Genomic DNA, 22,651 nt, shown 5'->3' on the forward strand with positions numbered 1-22,651 from the left:
TTGGCTGAAAAATGTAGATTTGGGTTGACTGAACCAGTTTTTGAATTCTTGTCAATTTTTAGTGAATTGTTTTGGTTGAAATGAAAAAAGGTGGGAAATGTCAACGTGAATAACTCTGACATTATCCAAATGAAACGTTTTGATTTTTCAGGCTAGATTCATAAGGGGATTAAGATGCCCTTCACAAAACAGAGGAGGCAGTGATGGTAGTGCACCTCCCTCCCCACCCTTAAGAGAACAGACCAGTGGTTAGACCTCTCACCTGGGGTGTGGAGACTCAAATTCCAATTCGGGAGCAGATACTGGAACCCAGGTCTCCTCCCCTCTCAGCTGAGTGCCCGAACCACTTGGCTACTCTGGAGAAGGGGGTCACCACCATCTCCTCCTCTCTGCCTAGTCATTCTAGCTCTGCTTTTCCTTTGCTTTTGTCAAGAAGGTTTAAAATGCCAAAAATAAAACGTCTCATTTTGCGATGGGAAAAAAATATTTTGGTTTAACCTGAAACAAAAACTTTCTGACTTTTTTGATTAGCCAAAAATTTTAAAAAATCGGTTTGGGCTCCACCTGAACTCTAGGCTAACAGAAAAATCAGTTATTCACCCAGCTGTCGTGTGTATGTACACACACTCATCCATACAAACTCCCATCTACACAGCCTTGAAAAATTCTACTCACTTGCTTTTGATAATTATAGATTATCATGGAAAAGAGCAGGCATGTAAATCTTATTCCTGGCAATTTTCTTGGCAATTTTGTACAGCTATATAGGTGCACACAGAGTCCACACTGAAAGATCACTGTGCTACGGTGGAATCTGTCATAGAAATGAAACACCACCTAGCATATGGCTTGCATTGTTCAAATAGTAAACAGAGAAGCAGCTTATGCAACCATCACAATGGTGTCTGAGTGCCTTAGAACCAGCAATAAACAGAAGAGGTACCAACCAGTAGAGAGAGATTTACATTTATTATTTGTATTGCTGTAGTGGCTGGGACCCCACTGTGCTAGGCGCTGTGCAAACTGAACAAAAAGACAGGCTCTGCCCCAAAGAGCTCACAATCTAAGTATAAGACAAGAGACACCAGATCAAAAATACATTTATTTCTATGGTATGAATCACTTTGTGAGGCTCTGAAACGAAGCAATGGTCAAGTGAGTGCGTCCAAGTCATTTTTATATAGTGCTCAAGACCTTTGTCTTCTCTCACATTGGAAAGACTGCACCTTGACTAGCACGGCACCCCCTAACACCAGGCTGGGACACAAGAGCTTCCCCTACTGAATAGCCAGTACCACTTCTTGGAGCACCTGGGGTTTGCCTTGGAAGTCTCCCATCCGAGTACCTGTTTGTGCAATCTGAGAGGATCAGTCCAGGAATATTAATGGCTGAAAAGGATGTTAAAAATTTGACAGCTGTAGCTGTGTACAAAACCATACTGAACTGTTTACCTTCTGCATAGAATTACAAAGCGTGAGAATTCAAGTTGGTTCTTTCAGAGCCCCTCTCAAATGACTTAAAGTGTTTAATGCAGGAATTTTTAGCTTGCTTAAACACACTATTCCATGGTTTTGTTTGTTTACTTTAAATGTAGTGGCTGTATGTTATAATGCCATTGACAAAGACAACCCAACTATGTCCTTCTAATTATCCCAAGTTAAAGTGTCTTCTCTATTTTCTGTCTAGGGAGACAAAAGCAATGTTCAAGGAGACCCATTTATTACCAGAGCATTTTTCAAGGCAAGGAGTTGCTGGAAGCTTTTTCCCTCCTAAGCAATCTAAATGCTAAATAGATCTTTAAAATAATTACTTTACATAAGACAAGAAGTCATTTTCCCCTGCGAAACACCTGATGCTCATTAGCAACATTTAATGTGTCACACATCACCTCTGTGTAAACGAAACTTTCTTGGCTTGGGTTTGCCAGGCATCTGTGAAATTCTGAACCTTTCTTGAAATGCTAGGAAAGCCACTTGGGCACCAACCGTTACTCGTCAAAGAAAGACTGGTTGAAGATGTTCATTTCCTCCAAATTGTCTTGCATTTTGTCTCCCAGCCCTGTTTTTATTCATCAAAGTTAATTATTTTTAGAGAAAGATGCCAGATTGACTTGGAGCCCAATTCATCATGGTGCCAGAGATGAACTCAATACAAGGGGGTAGATCTCCCCTTTCATAGGCCAGTATAGACATAGGATTGGGCACTGGGGGCTGCCTGTGGCCCCCATGGGCCATTGTGGCTGCCAGGAATAGCCAGAGTGAAGCAATACTTTGATCACGTCTCCTTTCCTCAGGAATGCCTCTAACACACTCCCTGTAGGTGGGACTACTGTGGAGTTGAGTATAGCTGTTATTCTGGCTTGATCCCAGCCAGGCAGCCCCCTATATCAGGGAACATCCCCAGGAGATGGCTCTGCTGGCTGTGCCATGAGATCACAGGGCAATCATGATTCAGGCCCCCTGTTGTAATAATGGAATACATTAATAGGGAAAAGGGCTCTCTGAGGAATTCACGAATCTTGTCCTGTAAAACAGGCATGGCACAAGTAGCAACAATGCAAATTTCCTCATGCGGCCCTGCAAGTTACCCCAAACCTGATCCAACAGTGGGAGGGTAATTTGATGTCTGTGCTAAGATGACCAAGAATTATGTCAGTTAGCCCTGGTGGCACCTGTTCATTAGGAACAAGGACTAAAACTACCACCAAACAGGTATCAGCCTATACCAGATTTGAACTGGATACCTAAAGGTAAAAGAATCTCTGTTCTGGTATCAACCCCTCCAGCTCTGCAGTGCCACTTCCAAATAGGAGAATTCCTTCCACTGGAGGCTCTATATAAAACAAAATCTTACTGTCAAACCCCACATCCACACCACTTTTCTGTTTACATGTCAGCAACTCAAAATGCTTCTCTAAACAGAAAGAACTGGTGTGGTGTGAAGAACAGTCTGTGACTGACATTGCAACACCTCATCAAAAATTAGAGCTGCAGTTGCCCTAGATCTTCTCCTTGTGCATGTTTGTACAGTAGGTGACTAGTCTCATCCTTTTGCAGATTGTAACATTCATCAGCGCTTGTAATCAGTCCTCCTCAGGTGCACTCAGAATCCCTTAAACATGTTCTCTGAGTGTTTCCAGGGACACAACAGAGAATAAATTTGTTGGCTCAAGGAGCACTTCTCAGGAAGACCAGTTTGTAAGTGGCTGAGACAGTTGCTCCAGCAGAAGACCAGAGACAAGGAATGTGAATGAGAGAGTGAACTTCCGACCATGGCTACTACTGATGACCTACATGGCTGGGGAATATGATCCCAGGTTCAGGACCACAGCTGTACATAAATTACAGTAAGGACCCCTTAGGGACACACTATGTTGCAATAAATAAATACCCACACCCTTTTCAATAATTGGACATAAAACTTAGAGGAAAACATTTACACTGACCTGTGCATTACCCGAATAACCCATATTGGGGTGAATTCACAACTCGTGTAAGATTTTGATGGGGCTTTGCCACCACTCATAACATGGAGGACCAATTTTTTTCAAAGGGATCACACAATTCTGCCTCCAGTTGTACGAATGCAGCTTTGCACACACAAAGTCTCGTGCACACATTTTTAAAGCATAAGTATTTACACACTCAAGTGACAGAATTTACATGTGCAAAACCCATCACGTGCATGTACCATCATGCTCAAAGTGCACAGGCAGGTGTTTATGTACAAAATTGTCCAATATACAAGCAAAGGGCAGACAATAATGATTTCCAGAAGTTCCATCCCAATATGTATATCTTAAAGCCCCTGCATGCAGCACACTGAAGTTCAGTTGTGGTAGCCTGGAAGTAGAAATCACCAAAACATCACTAAACTGAAGAGGCTTTTCATTCCTCTGTTTACATCCGGGACTAAAACTGCCCTGGGTGGATCAAAAATAGAGTCTTGACTGCTCCCGCTAAAAGGTAATGCTTTGCACTCCTAGACCATCTTGTGTCTAACGATCATGCCTCCCCCCTCTTCCCCCCCGTGACATAAAACATTATTTTTATCCCCTCCCATGGATAGGAAAACTGAAAAACAGAGTTTGTGACTTGCCTGAGGTCACATAGCATGTCTGTGGCAGAACTGGGAATAGAACCTAGATCATTTGGCTTCAAGTCATATCACTAGCTATGCTCCCTCCATATATCTTCATGTACAACTCTCCAAAGGTTTATTTAGTTGAGTAAAGTGTGCTTGATTACCTGGGCTGGGGGTGTAAGGCATTGAAGGCAAAGTAGTTGTGGTTTTCATCCCAGTCTAGATACTCTGTGAGATGGCTGAAGCTTTTATCTGAATCGAGTTCATGCGACACTTTTGTTATCTTGCATTTACATAACTGTGTTTGTAATGCTATCATCTGTAACCTTCAAACAAGTTCAGAATCTCCACATAATACTGTCTCAATAATAAAAGTGAGTATAAAACCCGAAAGACCAATGCTGCTCACATGGGGGTGGGGTGGGGCTGCTGGAGAAAGATGTTGGAGGATGGAGTTGGTACTGACAAAAACAACCCAAAATGTATGTGTGTGTGGGAGGGGGCATTTTCAGGGCTTCTTTCACAGGCCAGGGCCCATGTCAGCTGATCTGTTAAATCATGTCTTAATCTACCCCTAGTTCTAGCAGTATAAAGAAAGGGAAACAGCAGTAGAGGTGCAATGTGTTTCCTAGCAATGAGCGAATGATCAGAGAGACTCAGAAAGCTGGAAATCTTTAAAAGGTTTTAAGATGCAGATCAATTTTCTCTGTGCTTTCACTTCTAAGTGGGCAAGATGCATATCTCTGGGTCTCGCCATTCATTACATGGTCCCAGATGATGTTTCCATAACAGAGTTTACATTCCGTAGACATAGGAGTCAAAATATTAGCAACAAGCAACTGCCAAAGCCTAGCCAATGCCAGCTGGAGAGTACCTGAGAGAGTGCAAGTATTAAACTTCAAAGAGCCATGAATTCCTTTTAATTAATTGCCTTTAGTTTTCTGTCCAGCAAACTAAGAGCTGCCACATTAATAGCCCAGACACTTTAAAAACCACTTAATGCCACTTATCTGTGGTACCACTTACAGTACTATTAAAGACTCTTGAGGGAGGGAGGGATTATTTTTTGTCTTTCTCCGGCCTATTAGCAAATGCTACTTTGATCTCTAACGGCACCTGCTCAATTAGTGATCACATTGGCCCCAATGCTCCCTTCCACCACCTGATGCAGAAAGAAATCAAACCAGTGGAAAAAATATGAGGAAAATGTGCAGAGAAAAGGCAGCTACATCATGTGCAATAATTCTGCTTTACTCCCACCAAATCTATCTATGCACTTTATTGCCTCTGTGAAACATCTGTGGAAGCCATCAGTCTAGTGAAAAATGGAGGCAGGTCCAGGGAGTGTTGGGCAGGAAAAGTCACTTTAAGGGCTATGTCCCCACCTCAGTGGCTCATGTGAAGTTACAAGGATTAGTTAATGCTACTCAGGCCTGGTGGTGGCCTGTTAATCAACAGCAGTGATGCCATTGTGTGTGTGATAGGAATTGAACTGAACCCAAAGAACAGTCCTGGGTGCTTAAAGTTTGGGGCAAGGTTTCTTGGCCATCCCTATTTCCTCCCTGCTTGCACTGCAGAGCTCAGTGCACATAGCAGCGGTTTGAGCACTGGCCTGCTAAACCCAGGGTTGTGAGTTCAATCCTTGAGGGGGGCCGCTTAGGAATCTGGGGGAAACATTGGGGATTGGTCCTGCTTTCAGCAGGGGGTTGGACTAGGTGACCTCCTGAGGTCCCTTCCAACCCTGATATTCTAGGAAAAACCAACCAACCAAACACACAGGGAAGTGCTGTTTGTTCGTTCTCCAGGTGTTTTTGCTTTGGACAGAAACATAAGGACCATGGCAATAGAATAGCAGGTTTACTTTAGATTATGTGGATAGTGCAGGAGGTGGGATGACAGGACTGACTAGCATATGTACAAAGTTCATATTGCTAGGTAAACCCCCGCTGATGCTCTAGCAATGAGCTGGGCTAAGAAGCAAAGCTTGTTGTATTTGTATGTGTCAGACTCAATCTGAGCACGATTAAAAAGAAGAAAGAGAGCTATAAAGTGGAGCGGTGCTCAAAACTCAGCCCGCTAACCTGGTCATACAAGCATAATTCAGATTACAGTAATAAGAGCACTAATTGCTGATGCCCCATGTTTCCTTGTAACATCTCCAGATGGGCCTTTAATTAACTTCAGTGATTTTCAAATATAGTGCAGGTGAAATGATTAACAGATCATAATAAAAGCTGTCACTCATCATATGCAAAACCAAACATTTCCACTCAGGACAAGTGATAAATCCACTTCTTTGGTGTTCGATCAAACATCAGCTATTGCTATTCATCCAGCGCTAAATAAAATTACAGCAGACAAGACAGTGTGTGGAAAAAAAACTTTATAGGACTAGTAGCAATGCTTTAAAATCAGTTTCTATTTCAAGTGATCATTCTTAGGCTAGCTGTAGGAAGTAAAAATATGTATTTTACAAAGATGCACTGAGGTCAACATTTTCATATCTTGCTTAAAGTTAGGCATCTGAATAAGTGGATTTTCCGAGGGGCTAAGCACCCACAGTTCCCACTGCTACTAGTCTCAGCAGAAGTGAACGTGCTCTTGCATTAGTTAATGACATCGCAGGATCTTTTCCTGCGAAAACAGCAAGATTGAGAAACGAGATATCTTTATACTTCCACCATTCTACTGGGTCAGCAGACCCCATGGGCTCCAGCAGATACAAGGATGGCTCCATAATGGTTGAGGAAACTGGAACCTGAAATTACATTACATTTGTATCCCAGCAACCACTGCCTTTCATTGTCGATCAGAGTTTTCTTGATGGGCTGTTGGATTGCATTTATTTGTCCAGCAAGGCTCTGAGTGTGATTGCATTGCAGAGATTTGTGCTGGACCTGAAATATTATAATTTAATGTGGATTATAAGAAAGGCCCTTCATTTTCATTTTGTTTAAAATGTCTAGGGAATTTCAGTGAAAAATGAAATGGATGAAAATTAGTGCAAAAAATTAACCAGCATTTTGGGGTAAATATTGGGGGGAGGATAAAAAAAAAATAGAGGGGGAAAAAAAAAGGTTTAGTACTGTGGTTTATTTATTTAACTGTATTTAGCTGCCTAATACATAACGCCACTAGATGGCACCTAAACATATTGAGATACTGTACCAAATAATTTAATATAGTTTGCTGTTGAATTTAAATTGAACTCACACACACTGCATGCCCCCTATGAGTTTATGAAACATTATTTCTAAGCCCCCTTACAAATAAAACTTTTCTTTTCTAATATACCAACAGTAATCTGTTGACTTGATATAAGGCGCTTCACTGTTAATTCCGGAAGTCCTAGGTAGCATAGGCCCCAAACTTTGGGTGAAAAGCAGTAACAGCTACTAGCTTGCACAAAACCAGGGAAATTTTTGGTAAAAATCAGTAATATCTGAAAACAAAGGGCCTTGATTATAAATAACTGATATACTTTATTCTAATTCAAAATGGCTGAAGACAGAAGTATTCATTTTTTCTGGTTTCAGTGTAATTTTGCTTGTCAGAAGTTTCCATGTTTAAATGCATGTTCAGTGCCCACACTGCTAGTAGCGTCATAGAAATGGTCTCTGTGTAGCTCTAGTTAATGAGGTGATGCAAGTGCTGTTTATAAAACTGGGTTGTGCTTTTTTTGCTTCCTTGTGATGTATAAAGAAGGTTGGAAAGCTATTTCATTTTTCTGCTTGGGTTTTTTTTTTTTTTAACATTAGAACTGTCAGGCATGGTCCACCATGGTGTTGCTGGAGTTTTCCTTGAGGTGCATGTATTACAAGCTCTCTCCTTTGAAGATGTAATGTTGAATCTTTAACAAAGGCTTCCTTTCTCCAACTGTTAGGCATTGGAGTTAAAGGTAAAGCAGACTGGCAACAACTCCCTTCTCCTCAGTTGCTCTGCTTTCAGTCTCTTGATACTTGTGATGGCAGTTTCACAACCTCTTCACTTACTATATTCTTCCACGATATTCCAGATTTAAATTTTTTATTTCCATCTTTCTTTATCCCTCATAAAGCACTAAAAAGGGGACAAACCCAATTTTGTTTCCTTTGCAGGTCACCTTTACCTCTTCAAAAGACTTGGTATGCTGCCTACCTCTGCGCTATTGCAATGTGAAGGGGGAAGCTAGGTGGCATTTAACTCTTCAGAATAAGACACTCAAAGCCTGTGGTATATGGTAACTTGAGTTCTATGTTGAATGACCTGGTTTATGGGCAGGCTTAGGGCTTTCTGCAGGCGTCAAAATTTGGAACGATGGCAAAGATGTAGCTAAAGTAGCTGACAATATTCTGTCCCCTTCTCAATGGATTGCTGATTAATTAAAGCATCATTAATACAGCACTGAAAGGTGTGCAAAATCTATCACTTCTTGGGCACCTGTAAAGCATCTGAAGCAGCCATACCAGTACGCGCTTACTCTTGGATGTTTACTTTCCTGTTACTGTAATTAACAATATACTGTAGAAAATGTGATTAACATTGATTTGTATTGAAATCAAGTGATTTTAAAAATAGTTTTGTCAAATAAGCAGAAAAATCAATTGCAAGATAGTTGAATTGAATACAAATCAAATTTGTCCCATCTTGATAAAATTTCTGAGATATGCAACAGTGATCTTTAAGGTTATGGTTCCTACAGTCAAACATTAAAGATATTGCCCACTGAAAGCTAATTAATGAAGCAAAATCCAGGACTACGGTACTTATTCCTTTTTGAAGCTTGAGACAGTGAGAGAAACCTTGAGGCAGCACACCTGAATGAGGACATAACATTAGAGGTAACAAGTTGTGCTTTTTCCAGATCTCAGACTAGCAATTCAGGCGAGGCAAAATTACTGGCTGTGCTTTGAAAGGCACTTGGAAATGCAGAAGTTCCTCTACAACAGTGGCTCTCAAACTTTTTTTTACTGGTGACTCCTTTCACATAGCAACCCTCTGAGTGTGATTTCCCCCTCCTTATACATTAAAAACACTTTTAAATATATTTAACACCATTATAAATGCTGGAGGCAAAGCGGGATTTAGGGTGGAGGTTGACACCTCGCGACCCCTGAGGGGTCCTGACCCCCAGCTCTACAACTTTAGTTAAGCATGCAATACTATGACAAAATGAGTTTTTGGAATAACGTAGCTGTAAAATGCAGACAAGACTAGAGAGCCCATGTGAGAAAGACACTGACAAGGAACAAATACGATTTCTGGAGATCAATCAGGAGAACATGTTAAATTTAGACAAACATGCAAGAGCAACGTTTACTGATTATGGTGACCAATCCTCTCAGTGCACTTTCTTAGTCAGATGATGCTGTAGCCTCTGCAGCAGGATTGATGACAATACTTGCAACAGTTCCTGATCTACAAAATGTCTACTCGGTTTGATACAAAAACCTGAGCTGAATTTTCCACAAAAACATGATGTAAACTACATGAATCAAGAGGGTATCGCATGGTGGCAGGAGATGGGAGACTGCATCACAGTTTACGTTCTACACTTAAACAGAGTATGGTAAGAATATTGATATCAGAAGTTAAGGTATTACCTGCTAGAAAGCGTTAATGAATTATTTGATGCATCTCCGCAGAGGATCTTCCCATTAGTAGTACAGATAGGGTGTTAGCTGGCAGTTTAGTCTGCTCTGGGCATTGATACCTCAACCCATGCAGTGTAGCAGTGCAGTTCTTCCACCCCCATCAAGTACACAACTACAGTGGTATGGTCTGAACTGATACAAAACATTGTTGCTATGGGGAAAAGAACTATGAGCTGCAGAACAACTTCCCAATGATGTTAGGTGTATGGGAGAAAAAACAGAAAGTGGCTTTGCAAATTGTACTTCGAAAACATGAATTTTCTAGAGCTGAAAATTGTCAGAATAAATGAAAGGAGGCTTGGGCTGGAGAGTTCAGAGACCCACTGGAGAGGAGTGGCAGAATACACAGCACCTGAGCTTCCTGCATTTCCAAGAACCTAGAGCCCTTATTTCTCCCATCATAGCCTTGAAGCAGCAATCAGTTTTATGTAGTTGGAAGAAGGCTCTCTCAATAATCCTTTTAGCCATTCATAGCAGAAGATGTAGCAGTAGTTTTTCAACTCCAAAGGTGTTCTCCAGTCAGCTGTACAGCTAAGCAGTTAGTGTTAATACGCCAAAGATTTAAAATGCTTTGTTTTGTGAACAGCTGATTGTAGGAGGCAGCTCTGAGATTACATGGAGAATACTATTTTGATATCATAATAGCATAAAACTTGCTATTTGGCTTCCCAAGCTAGCAGCCAAAAGTTTGTTTCAGGAGCAAGGGACTCACAAGAGAATCTTAGATCAGTCAGAGAAAGCTGGGACTTGGGGGAGAATTTACGCCTGTTCTGCAGCCACTTTGCTACCTATAGTGGCTCAATGGCCCCCAGGGAATTCTCCTGGCACAAGGGTTCTCTGGCTCTGCATCCCCCTGTTCCCACAGGAGTCCCTGGCTAGGAGGATGTTCTAGAGTAGAAATGGTCATGGACTTGTTACAGCAGCCCTAGCCAGCATCTGAGCCCAAAGCAGCCCCAGCAAACCCAGGATCTGGGAGGCACAAACACCTCCCATTGTCTGGCTATGCACCAGCACAGGGATGAATCTAGACTCAAGAGAGTAAGAATGCAGAGAAGAGCAGAGAACGTATTATTTTATTTATTATTTATTTTTATCTCTGTATCGGACTCCTCATGCTGAAGAAGCCATAGTCTTTGGAAACGATAGGGGAAAAAAAGTTGTGTGTGAATTAACTTTATTTTGTTCCTCTGGTGAGCAATCACTCTTTAGCTACCATAGTTAAGCCCAAATGTGTCTTCTCAAAGTGACCTGCAAAAGGAAAAAGGGCTTTTTTTTTTTTTTGCACTTATGTATAAAGGCCTAAAAGGTTTTCCTTCCAACTTTTTCACATTAGAAATTCAAGTCCTGTCTATGCTGGAAGAAATTACTTCAAAACTAGTGCAATGTTGCCCTCATAAGAGCAAAGACTGAAAGCTAAACAAATAAGGGGAAGGGATTTTTAGTCACTATTTAGCAAAAATGCCTTTTCTCTAAAATGTTACAGACCCAACACCTTCACCCCTTCAGTTGAAGTGTTGGAGCTCCCAATGGAGCAACAAGATGAAGGAAGACCAGACTTGACATTCCCGATTATTCTAAGTTTAAAGAAAACTGTAGGAAAAAAAAGCCACCTTAAAAAAAGATTTCAGGCCCTTTACCCATAAAGTAGCAAGAAAGGACAAGCCCAATTTAAAAAAAATCCTCTGCAATCACCTTAAAGAAAGCTACATTCTATGCAGCATCCCTGAAGGACAGTCTTCCAAAACACGTGTCGCAGAACTTTTAAAATACATTTTTGGGGCCTCAAAAGGACACTTATCCCTCTAACTACATTAGTATACTGAGCAGAATGTTTAAGTACTGTTTGTTTCCTCGATAGTTTACTTTGTTTATAAATACGTTAAATGTGCACCTTTCAACAGATAAAGGTGAGCCCCACTCATGGCAATCAGAGCCCCTCAATATTAAAGAACTGCCAGTTCTAGTATATATGTAAGAGTGGTTCTGGCAACACCACTATAAAGATAATGTTCTTTGTCACCACATGACCCATTAAGTAAAGTATTTAAGAATTTTAGTTGTCCTTTTAAATTGTGCATTACTTTAACCAGCATACACCCCTTCCAGACTGTTCAGTCCTACGTGTTTCAAAGATTTTTCTCTTGCATACCGCATAGCTTTATACTAACAAACCTTTTCCTTTTATACTCCAAGTGGAAAGATTTTCACCAGCAATAAGTATAAATTCTGGGCGCGCTCTCAAAGCCGTAAGCACTCAGTCCAAGAGACCCATCAACTTTGTTTACAGACCTTGTTGTTTTGCAGCACTTAGGAAAAAGTTTGCTCATATGAAGCTATACACTATGCAACAGAAAATCTTTCAGAGTTCAGTCCACGTACTCCTTCCAATCCCTGTTATACAGCACACTGACCAGTAGGATTTAAATTACTCTAAAGTGCTTTAAAAGTCAGATAAGAAGTCCAGTACACATAAGATTTAACTAAAGAGTATTCATTTTATTTTCCACTAAGTCTTTTGTCTCAATGACATAACTAATAGTTGGACATCCTGCAGAAGGGCACATACAGTGAATCTGGCGAAGCATATGAACAGCCCTAGGGGGTTGAACAAAAGTAGGATTATTAGCTAACCAGAGAGAAAGTTAAATCCCTGCCAAAGATGTTACATTTTCTTCTTCATTTACACTAAAAAGAGGGTTTCAAACTGAACAAAACCCTTGCATCTCTAACAATACATTCAGTCCTGACTAGTTTAACAAGATGACAACAGGATGACTATAATACAAAACTTCTACTACTGTACACACCTGTTGTCCAAGCCCTCCCCAAGCCCCATAATGAGGCTGCCCCATTATTTGCTTGCTTGCTGAGCCTGCCTGCGGAGGAGGACGTAGATCTTCTCCTTTATCCAGTCTTTATTGTAGGGTTGGTATGTCTGAGTGTCAGCACGGTAACTAGGGAAAGAAAAAAAAGGTTAATGTAACATTGCTTTGTCCTTTGGTTTTACATTTCAGAAGAGGCTTAACAACTGTTTGTAAAGCTCACAAAGTGTGTGAGATAGCAAAGTAATTATCCATGTTTTACAGACAGATAGCTGAAGCCTGATCATGCTTCCATTTGACTGAGTGGGAATTTTAGCTGAAGTGACCTTGCTCAAGTTATACAGCAAATCAGTTGAAAAGCATGGAACAGAACCCAGATGTTTCAAGCACCAGTAACTACTAGATCACATTCTCTCTCTTTTACATTAAAATTCAGGAAAATGATTTTCCTTCATCTATAGAAAGTGGAAAGTGAAGAGAGAAAGCCTTTAAAAAGTGTTTAACACCTCAGAATTTGAGAATTGTACGCAAGTCATGAAACATTTTTAAAAAATTGAAATGCTGGTCCTCCTTGAATTTAAGAAACAGCAGGCAAGGTATTAATTTTCAAACATTAAATAAGTGAGAAGTTTGGAATTTAAGACCACAGATTTTCTACTTGTGCTTAGAATCTTTAAAGAAGTTTTTTTAAACCAAAGATCTTCAAGTCATTGAGGCTTTATAGAGCTCTTAAGTGTTTTCTTCATTCTCCCTAACAAAAGATCAAAGCCAAGAGAATTAGGAAGCAGCTCCAGCCAGCAACCCATTCACATATCAACTGGCCGTGAGAGTCTAGATCCCAGAACAAGCACACTCCCCAAAAAAGAAGGCTGCGATCTAAGCTCTCATACATTCATTCTCTCTTTACAAGTCAGGGATTACAAATTTATTTGAGCTCATTTACTCTACAAAGTAACACAAAGTTCATCACCCCAAGCTCTTGACAGACCCAGGAAACATTATATTAAAACACTGCCTCCACTGCTGCCAGTCCTAGCTACTTATAGCAAAAGCAACTCAACAAGCTGATGCATCAAGGGAGGTATCTGTGTAGATGCAGTACTAAGATTTGTCCCTTCATGCCCAGTTTTAATACTTAAATCTGGGATGTGCCTTTTAAAATATACAGTGCCTGACCTGGATACTTCAAGAAAGTGTGGTGTAACAGGATTAACAGAACATCTCTGAACACAATCCTTTCTACCCACGTGACAAGGACAAGAAAGGGAGCATTAGCATTAAGCCGTGGATGAGCCAAAAATTAAGATCTGTAATGCCATTTGATTCAGTCCAAGATACTTTAGAGGTTTTACAGAACAAACAGAAAAAAAAAAAATCTCACCAAGGACCTTTTAAAAACCCAGCAAGACTGTGACAAGTGTTTCAGTATCTCTATGCAATTGTAATAGATACATTCAGGATAAGTTACTGGGTTTTTACTAATTCTCAGAGCACTAAATGTATCTTTAAGAATCAGTAACTAAAGCTGCATTAAAAGATCCAATATCAAGCAGCATAGGGATTTGTGTAGTCAAACTGTGCAAAGTACATTACGTGCTAAGTATGCCATCTGGTGGGAAACTATAAGCTAAAACAGAATTTGGCTCAAACACACTTTGGCTTTACTAGGTTTGACTCGGCTCCTGATTTAAAAAACATCATTGTATTAGAAAACAGAGGCTCCTTTTTAAAAACAAGGATCATATCATTAATCTGTCAGAGGGGAAAACAAAATATAGCATGATTGGTCAACCCTGCACCACCCCAATACTGCTGTAGCTGGGGATCAAGCAAGGCAGGGGGAGAACTCAAGGACAAGAGAAAACTTCCAAAACTAGTATTAAGTGATCTTTTCATCTTTCTCGTCAATGACTTTGGCTGATGAATCTGAAGGGGTAAGGAATCCAAAGCCTGCAGGCTCTTTTCTGACTTCTCAAAATAATATGTCATAAAAACAAGTAATTGTACGAGAGAGGTAGGCACCTATTAAAAATAGCTTCACTGTGGCTGGATCAAGTTTTATAGAAGACTTACAGACCTGCACACATACTACACTCCGTAACTTCCTACAGTAGTTATCCAATGCTTTGACAATCCTTTTACAGTTAACTTCTACTCTGATTATGAAGAGCAGTTGCGCCCATGTCAGTTGAATAAACAGAAAAAGGTAGTTTAACTGAATGTTAGACTTCTTGTCTTATTTCTACAAAATTTAAGGATGCAAGTCAAAAAGTAGCTGAATATTTATGGTATGAAAACCAGCTGTTAATTGCCAGAAGTGCTGAGATTTAAATTGTATTTTCCAGAGCAGAACAGTAGGGGAAATGGGTCTAGTCACCCACAGGTGTAGGAAAGCATGCAGAACTTACAATGCCATCTTGAGCTGCCCTCATCTTTTATATACAGAGGAGAACCCTGGAGACTACAGGTGAGATTCTCTAGGTGACTTAAGACCACAACTGTTACTGAGAATCAATGGGACTTGTGTTCTTAAGTCCCTTAAGTAATTTTTTTTTTTTTTAAATCCCACCCCGCATTTCTAACGTGCAATGCTCTGTCTTGATCCAGGTAAACTGACTACAGCGTAGTCCACTTTAGGAAAGTTAGGTGCAGCCTGTAGGCTCCCTAGCACATTGCCAATATGGTCCTCAGTAGAGTAAGATTTACCAACACTGTGGCCTCTTCAGAAACAAACCATGCTAGACAAGCTTTAGTAGTATTTGGAACTCCAGTACAAAGTTTTCTTATGAAGTTTTTGTTAAATGAGGGATCAAGCACTAGTTCTGGGCAGTTTATAATGCAATTTGTAATCTTACTGAAATGTGTTCGGGTACAAATACCTGAACTGTTATAAACATTATTGTGGATAAAATCTGAAATGGAACTGTCAACTTCAAAGCTATGTGTACTTGCTCTCAGACAAATGTTATGTCCCAGTGCAACTCTTGCTAAGGGTGATATGGAATGCCAGTCTGTTTTATGGAACACTGCTGCCTCACCAACACAGCTAGTTACACTTCACAGAATATAAAGAGCATTTTAAACGGAAATGACACACATTTCCGGTCAGCAACTGATAGGTACAGGTGAGAATGGAAAATATTATAATATTGTCAAGTATTATATCACTGATTTTGTACACAGGCTTATAAGTGATTCCTTGTCACTTTTAAAACCGCTGTTTTCCCAAAATGGGAGGAAAGCCATCCCTTCATCTGCAAAATAGGATGGGTGTTTTGAACTACTACCTTCCATACAGCAGAATAGTACTTACACAAGACAACTGAGGTCTGCCAGGTCATCAATAAAATCAAACAACTGGCTGATGTCATATGTAATGGATGGGCTGTTGGGATTCATTCTCTTCAGATGTTCTTCATACATTTTACAAACTCCTGCAGAGAGATAAGAACTTTCAGTACCATCAATAATGGCATTAAAAGGCTAGTGGTTTCAGTTTGCCATAAGTTCCTTCTGGTATTAAAGTTATAGGCAACAATAAAGTTTATAGAAGCACATTTGGAATGGGAACATGCAGATGCTATAGAATTGTTTTAAATGACAATACCACTCAGCTTTAATATTTTATTTCAATTTTACAATGTTGACTAGTTCTCCTAATTGCTTGTACAGCACCCAGAACACACTGATGTGGGAAATGGGTCGCTATTATTTACACCTTTTTAAGGTATCACAGTTAAGGAAGTACTGTCAAATAGTTCAAGAACATAACTTATGAAGTAGTGAGAAGAGTCTTCTGGATTTTAATTCTACACTTAGTTCAAGGCATAATTTTACAAAAATGTACAATATACTTGTTTTTTTACTGAGTACACAGGTCAAATATTTAGAATTATCTCATTGCTGGTTCTAAAGCAGCAAAGTTGACAAATCCTAGCAACAGAGCTGTACACTTGCCTGCTGTGCAACAGGATCAGACATCAAACAAGGAAGTAAATATTCTCAAATGGAGCAATGGACTTTCATATGTAACAGGCAGAAAGTCACTTTTCCAAATGTAAAGAGAACAGATTATAGCAGGGGTGAAAATATGATTATTGCACTTTCTAAAAAACCCACAAGAGTTCAATATTTTATACATTAATTTAAGATTCCTCTAAGCAGCAAATCAACATTTCCCATCTTGGAAGAAAAAGTCTTTTAGAATTTTTTTTTGGTGAGTAAAGAATTGTCTAGGTGAGGAAAACTTTAATGCTGTTGGTACAATAAAATATTCTTGATGTTAGAGAGTATAAGAACTAATGTGATATACCAATTTTTTTAAATGTTAACCCAGTCAACTCTTCTTTATATTGTGCTAAAGTGTAATGCTAAATTAAACACCCAAATTGCTTCATGTGTGGTTATGCAGTCTGAACGGTCAGGTTCTATGTCTCACAGAGCCTGGTCCTGAAGTGCTGAACACTCATTCTATCGACTTAAATGAGAGATGAGTGTGCTTAGCACCTCAGATGATGATGCCACCAGTGAATCCATATAAAATTAGCCCAATTTACAAATAAAACGTTTTCTTCCATCTAGCCTGCAAACTAGTGTGTGTCTGAAAGTCAAACTGGTTTCTTTCTGGCTCACATACTCCTAGTAGCAGAGTTTGCAATTAGTATTTATTTAGTTGATTATGTGCAAAACAATGGGATCTAGATTACCGCTCATAGCAGTATTTGCTTTGTAGGGATTAGTAGTTAGAAAATTGGGATCTGATCCTGCAATGAGATGCACACAGGCAGACCACTTGCACAGTGCACATCTCATTGCAGTTTCAGGGCCTTAGTCAGTAAAGTCAGAATAGAACTCCGAATAAATACAGGAAGAAGATTTGTGAAGCAACGAGGAGTCTTTTTGAAATAACTCTTTCGCCCCTTGCAGCAAACTGTTACACCTATAGGGCACTTTTTGCTAAGTTATTTTTATACCTTTTTAATGTAAGGAAACATGTTCAGAATGGATTCTCTCAGCAGGTGAAAGTTTGGAAAAAATAATCAAACTAAACTGGCCTTAACAAGAAGAGATTGTCTAAAGCATCTTCATCCCAGAGGCAGCAATGCTTACCTTCCATGCACTCATTCACCGATTCATAGTCGGCATATGTTCTCCCTTCTGGCCTCTTAGTAGGCTGAACAAGCAAAATTGTGTGAGACTGCACAAAAACAAGACAGTGACTCAGACTTAAAAATACTCATTAAATACACAAAGACAAAAGTTTAGAAGACCAACCCATAAGACACAAATTCAGCTGTATTTCTAGTAATCAGATCTTATATACTTGTAACATATAAATCTTACTGTCTAAAGGAGAATCAGAGTAAGAGTCTTAAAATCACTTTGCATTTCTTTCTAAAAAAATCCTATGAGGCCTATAGTACAGAAAACAAATGTCACATTATACCATGAATTAGAAACTGAAAAGAGGACTGCCTCATGGCACTGTTTTGGCCAGCAATTTTTTCTTCCAATCACAGTTGAGACTTGTCAATGTACACATGTGCTTCTCTCTTGGATAACAATCTTGTATTATTTCACACTCAAATGCACTGACTGCATTCAAGAAATAGTATGCAAGGCCCAGGCTGTTCCATTATAAATACAACACCAGCGTAACAAAAGAAATGAGATTAAAAAAAACCTACTATATTGGAGATTATATTGATTTGCTTATTCCATTGTAAATGCTGGCAGTTACTGGTTTTGTTTTAATACCCTAAATGATGGAAAACCAGGGTGGAATCAAACTTTCATTTCACTAACATTAAAAATATCACCTCAAGGTGAAAAGCCAGCACATGAAACATGAGACTGAGTATTCACCATCAGTTACAAGTGAACACAAAGTTCCACAATTATAGTCTGCAGTTAGCTATTCAAGGATGAATGCATTTTAATTTCTAGGACTTTCTAGCTCCTTGCACCTTTCTCCAAAGCACCTGATACTGTCCACTTTCAGACATGGTACTGGACAAGATGGAACTTTCATCTGATCTGTTATAGCAAGTCTTACTATGTTCCTGTCAGGTCTTTTAAAAATGGCTTTAATTACCACCTACGGCCATTACCAAGCAAAACATGTTTAACATAGTGCAGAAAGCCAAAGTACTAAGGCTCAGACATCAGCATCTACTGAGTACGCACGCAGAAAGGCTTCTACCAACTATAGATTAGCTCTCAGCAACATGACTAAGATGCTGCACCCATAGTGAACAGTGGACATCGGGGAAGCAGGGGATGGAAAGAGAGCAGGGCCAGGGCACTGATATAAGTACAATCAAGTGAATGCAGATGGTATGTAGCAGGGTTTTAAGTTACTCCTACTGCCAGCCAGAAGTAGTAGTTTGCTTGAATTGGCTCAAGAACTTCACTTAAATGAATGTCATAGTAGCATTAGCCCTTACAGAAGTGCTTCAAATATATCCTCCTCCTCACTGGCAGCTGTTAGCCAGCTACCAAAGCACTGATCAGTAGGCTTCCTTCAGTGTAGTTTACTTTCACATGAAAGTAACAAAATACTAGGATTATCATCTCTTTTTGCATTTCACTCAGTTTAACCAGTGAAGCAGTACAGATCAATTTCACTTTCCTTTCCTAACATATAAAGAGGGCTCTGGGTTCCAAGTGCTACAAGAAAACATTTGAATAAAAAAAAATAAGCTGTTTAATGGCATTATGTTCCACAAATTCAAGGTAGTGCGTCTTTGAATAAGAGTTTATATTGATTAAAAAGTGACCTGCAAAGGATTTTTTAAAAATTGGACTTGACTCTCCCCACGTGTAATGTATACAGGCCTTTCACTCCCTTTGGGGATTTCATTTACACTAGTTCTCCTGTCATCACAGACTTTTCCAGCCTAAACAGACCTCGAATTTCTGGTGTATAAACAAGCGGAAAACGCATCGTGAGAAAACCCGCCTGGGCCCCACGTGTGCAGCAGAGAGAGCCAGACAAAGCCACAAGCCCAGTCACGGCGCGTGCAGCTCGGTCACCCTAAGGCTAAAACCCCTGCCCCAGGGGCCAGCTGCCTGGGCAGACACGTGCTGGGGCTGTGGGTGAGGAATCTACCCGCGTGGATAAACACGGGCCTTCGCCCCTTCCTGCGCAAGGAGCAGCCGAGGGCTGGAGATGCCCGCTGGGGAATCAGGGCCCCTCCTCCACCGCGGATGGGGAAAAAACGGCCGCCCCCGGGTGCCGCGTGAGGGTCCCCGTGATCTTGCCCCGCGGGAGCCAGACTCGCCCCCGCCCCTCTCCTCGCGGAGCTCGTGCGGTCGGGAAGAGGCGGGGTCTGTATCCCGCTCGGTCCCCAGCCCTGGAGCGGGAGGAGACACGCGGCTGGGGACTCCGCCAGGCCGCAGCGCTACGTCGCCCTCAGCAGACCCATTCCCGCCACCACTACGTCGCGGCCCGACCGACCCGGCTCCTCCCCGCACCCCGGGATCCCCCCTCCTCACCATGGCGACTCGTTCTCCACAGCCCCGCTGACTGTGACGGTCCCGAACTAACAGTTCCCAACGGTCACCCGCAATCCCCTGCGCTAACCGGAAACACTCCACCAACCGCCAACCAGCCCTTAGTTCCCTACCATAGACATCCCGGGACCAGACCAGAGCGCCTCCAGGGCGAGAGAGGAACTCTCGCGAGAATACCACAAGGCAAAGCGTCACCGGCGTTGCGTATGCCGGAAGGGGCACAATGGCGCAGTTCTTTGAGACTTTAGTAGTCATCTTTGATAGGGGCATCGTGTCCTATCAGAGGCTTTGTGCCTCTCGCCCCTTCCAAGGTGGTCCCTTAGCGGTTATTTGTCCGCCATCTTGGAATCGGGCGGGAAGTGGCGGCAGAAAGTGAGTCACGTGAGAAAGCCGCTCCGTTCCAGCCCCCCCGCTGAGGGGAGGCTCAGGTGGCTAACCCGGAAGCTGCTCGCGGGAAGGGGAAGTGTCTGACCGCGGAGCTGCCACTTGGCCTCCATGGCAGCCGCGGGGGACGCCGGGCGCAGAGGGGAGCTGGAAGCCTGAGGGACTGAGCTCCCCGCTGAACCGCTCCGCGCCGCCCTCCGCTGAGACCAGGGGCCAGCAGGGGAAGGCGAAGGCGTTGCCGGCGTCTCCCTGCGGCCGGTAGGAAGGGCCGGGCTCCCTCCCCGCTGTGTCTCGGGGCGAGCGGCCTTTCTGTTGCCCCTGGGGCTGGTATCGTCTGTGAGCCGGGTGGGCCCTTCTCTCACCCGGGCGAAAAGGTGCCCCCGGGTTGTGGGAGAGAAAGGGCCTTTCCGGTCCCCCAGGGGTGGCCTAATCCCCTGGGGCCCTTGAGAGGGGAGGCGGCGAGAGGGAGAGAATCGTGGGATCCCAGCTGCTGTTGACAGATCCAGGGATCAGGGCCAGGAAAGCCGGGTGTCTCTCTCACACATTTAGCTCTTGGGGGAGGGAGGGAGTTTGTGGCACCACCGGGGAAGAGGCGCCTCTGACCTTCATGACTCTGCTGGAGCCGCAACACCTGAACAAGTTGAAAAACTGCATGCACTAAAAGCTGGAAAAGTTGAATTCTACTTTAAGCGAGTGGACAAAAAGCAACAACATGGATGATTTCATCTCCATCAGTTTGCTGTCTCTGGCTATGCTGGTTGGCTGTTACGTGGCAGGGATTATCCCCTTGGCAGTTAATTTTTCAGAGGTAAGCAGGTTCCACCAGACTGTCCATCCCTTGTCATGCAAGAATCTTGGGAATGAGAGAGACAGACACCTATCAACTCGTCTAGCTCGTCCCCTTGGGGCTACTGCTGGCTTGTTACCAGTGACAGTTTAAATTAGGGAGATTTCAAAAGAAACATTAAGTGAAATATTAAATCTCATTCAACAGTACAGAATCTGTGATGAATGTAAAATGTATTTTTAAATTGCTTTAAAATGAATCCTACAATTAATTTGGAACTGCAAATCTGAACCTCTCATTGCCAAAGCAGAACAAAGACTCTGCATGAGTAGGAAGGAGGTGGCAGAAGCTTGATGTTTCTTTTTCAAAATGGTTTTAGAATATAAACTCTTGAAGGCAGTGACTGGTTTTTACTATATGTCTGCACAGTGTCTGGGTAAGGCTTCTAAAAACACTAGTACAAATAATAAGAGAAATTCTCTACAAAACTCAATGTTTCCCTCTTTAATTTTCCACAATAATATTCCAAAACCTTCATTATGGTTGCTCTCCCTGTGCCAAAAGAAAATTGGGTTTGATTACTTCTAGAGTTCACAAAAATCTTCTGAGCATATGTAATCTATTTTGATACTTATATGGTCCACATTACTGTAGTATTTGAGGGAGATGGGGTGATTTAATAACCCACTGTTCTCTCACCTCTTATGAGCTGAATCTCATATCTTCACAGTTCTCCATTGTTCAACAGTGACCCCACCTCTCCCAGTCCCCCAGATAGTTTTTATATTGGGGTAGCACCCAGAACCCCCAGTTAGGACTGGGGCCCCATTGTCTTAAGTGTTTTACAAACAATAAAAGTTCCTGCCACAAAGAGTTTATGATATAAGTATAATATAGTGTTAGGAGTCTTATCCTTGATAAGGCACATTAAGTACACAACGTTGATTTGGGGGTTTACATGAATGAAGACTGTCATAGAGACATTAGGATGAAGGAGTGTCTTCTGGAGGAGGGAGAGAAACTTCTTTTATTAAATAAAACACAAGTTAGGCACCAAACGGATTTCTTCCCATAATTAAATGTTTAATGCTTGGCTCTGAGTTCCCTTTTTGCTTTAGATACGATGTATATCAGTGGCATTACACTTTTGTTATTTGTGATTGTAATAATGGAATGAGTAAATGAAAAGGGGAGTTTAGAAGTGAATGTGATATTGAAAGTTTGTAGAGAAAATGTCTCAATAGGAATTATGGCCAGCTCATAGTCTCATTAGCAAGGTAGCATCTTATGTATTAGCAGTAATGGTTTAATTAGTAAATCCTTTCCTCATTTTTCTTCCTTTGCTTGTTACAAGAATTTGGCCTTTCTGGAATATGCACTAACCTGGTGTACAAAAATATTGAGTTTATTTCCCTTTGTTCAAGATT

The 22,651-nt window shown here is 41.4% G+C and overlaps 2 protein-coding genes across 6 annotated transcripts in view; one reads left to right on the plus strand and one right to left on the minus strand.

Moving 5' to 3' along the window:
- Positions 1-10,784: 10,784 nt before the first annotated feature.
- Positions 10,785-20,338, minus strand: ERH (ERH mRNA splicing and mitosis factor). 4 transcript variants are annotated; one of them, XM_043548149.1, is made up of 5 exons: positions 20,036-20,338; positions 17,648-17,735; positions 15,852-15,972; positions 12,524-12,670; positions 10,785-10,964 (listed from the first exon to the last, which is right to left on the minus strand). In XM_043548149.1, the coding sequence occupies exons 1-4, from the start codon at positions 20,321-20,323 to the stop codon at positions 12,568-12,570; spliced, it is 600 nt and encodes a 199-aa protein (XP_043404084.1). In that variant the 5' UTR covers positions 20,324-20,338; the 3' UTR covers positions 10,785-10,964; positions 12,524-12,567. The 4 variants fall into 4 exon arrangements, with proteins under 4 accessions (XP_043404084.1, XP_043404083.1, XP_007054305.4 ...); XM_043548148.1 differs by lacking the exon at positions 10,785-10,964 and adding an exon at positions 12,192-12,311; XM_007054243.4 differs by lacking the exon at positions 10,785-10,964 and having other exon boundaries at positions 12,192-12,670.
- SLC39A9 (solute carrier family 39 member 9) overlaps positions 20,305-22,651 on the plus strand; it is a 47,068-nt gene continuing 44,721 nt past the window's right edge. For both annotated transcript variants that reach the window (XM_043548147.1, XM_037900300.2), the window contains exon 1: positions 20,305-21,245. In XM_043548147.1, the coding sequence (XP_043404082.1) occupies positions 21,150-21,245 (96 nt within the window). In that variant the 5' untranslated portion in view covers positions 20,305-21,149. The remainder of the gene's footprint in view (positions 21,246-22,651) is intronic.

The sequence above is a fragment of the Chelonia mydas genome, chromosome 6 (genome assembly GCF_015237465.2).
Source record: "Chelonia mydas isolate rCheMyd1 chromosome 6, rCheMyd1.pri.v2, whole genome shotgun sequence".
NCBI lineage: Eukaryota > Metazoa > Chordata > Testudines > Cheloniidae > Chelonia > Chelonia mydas.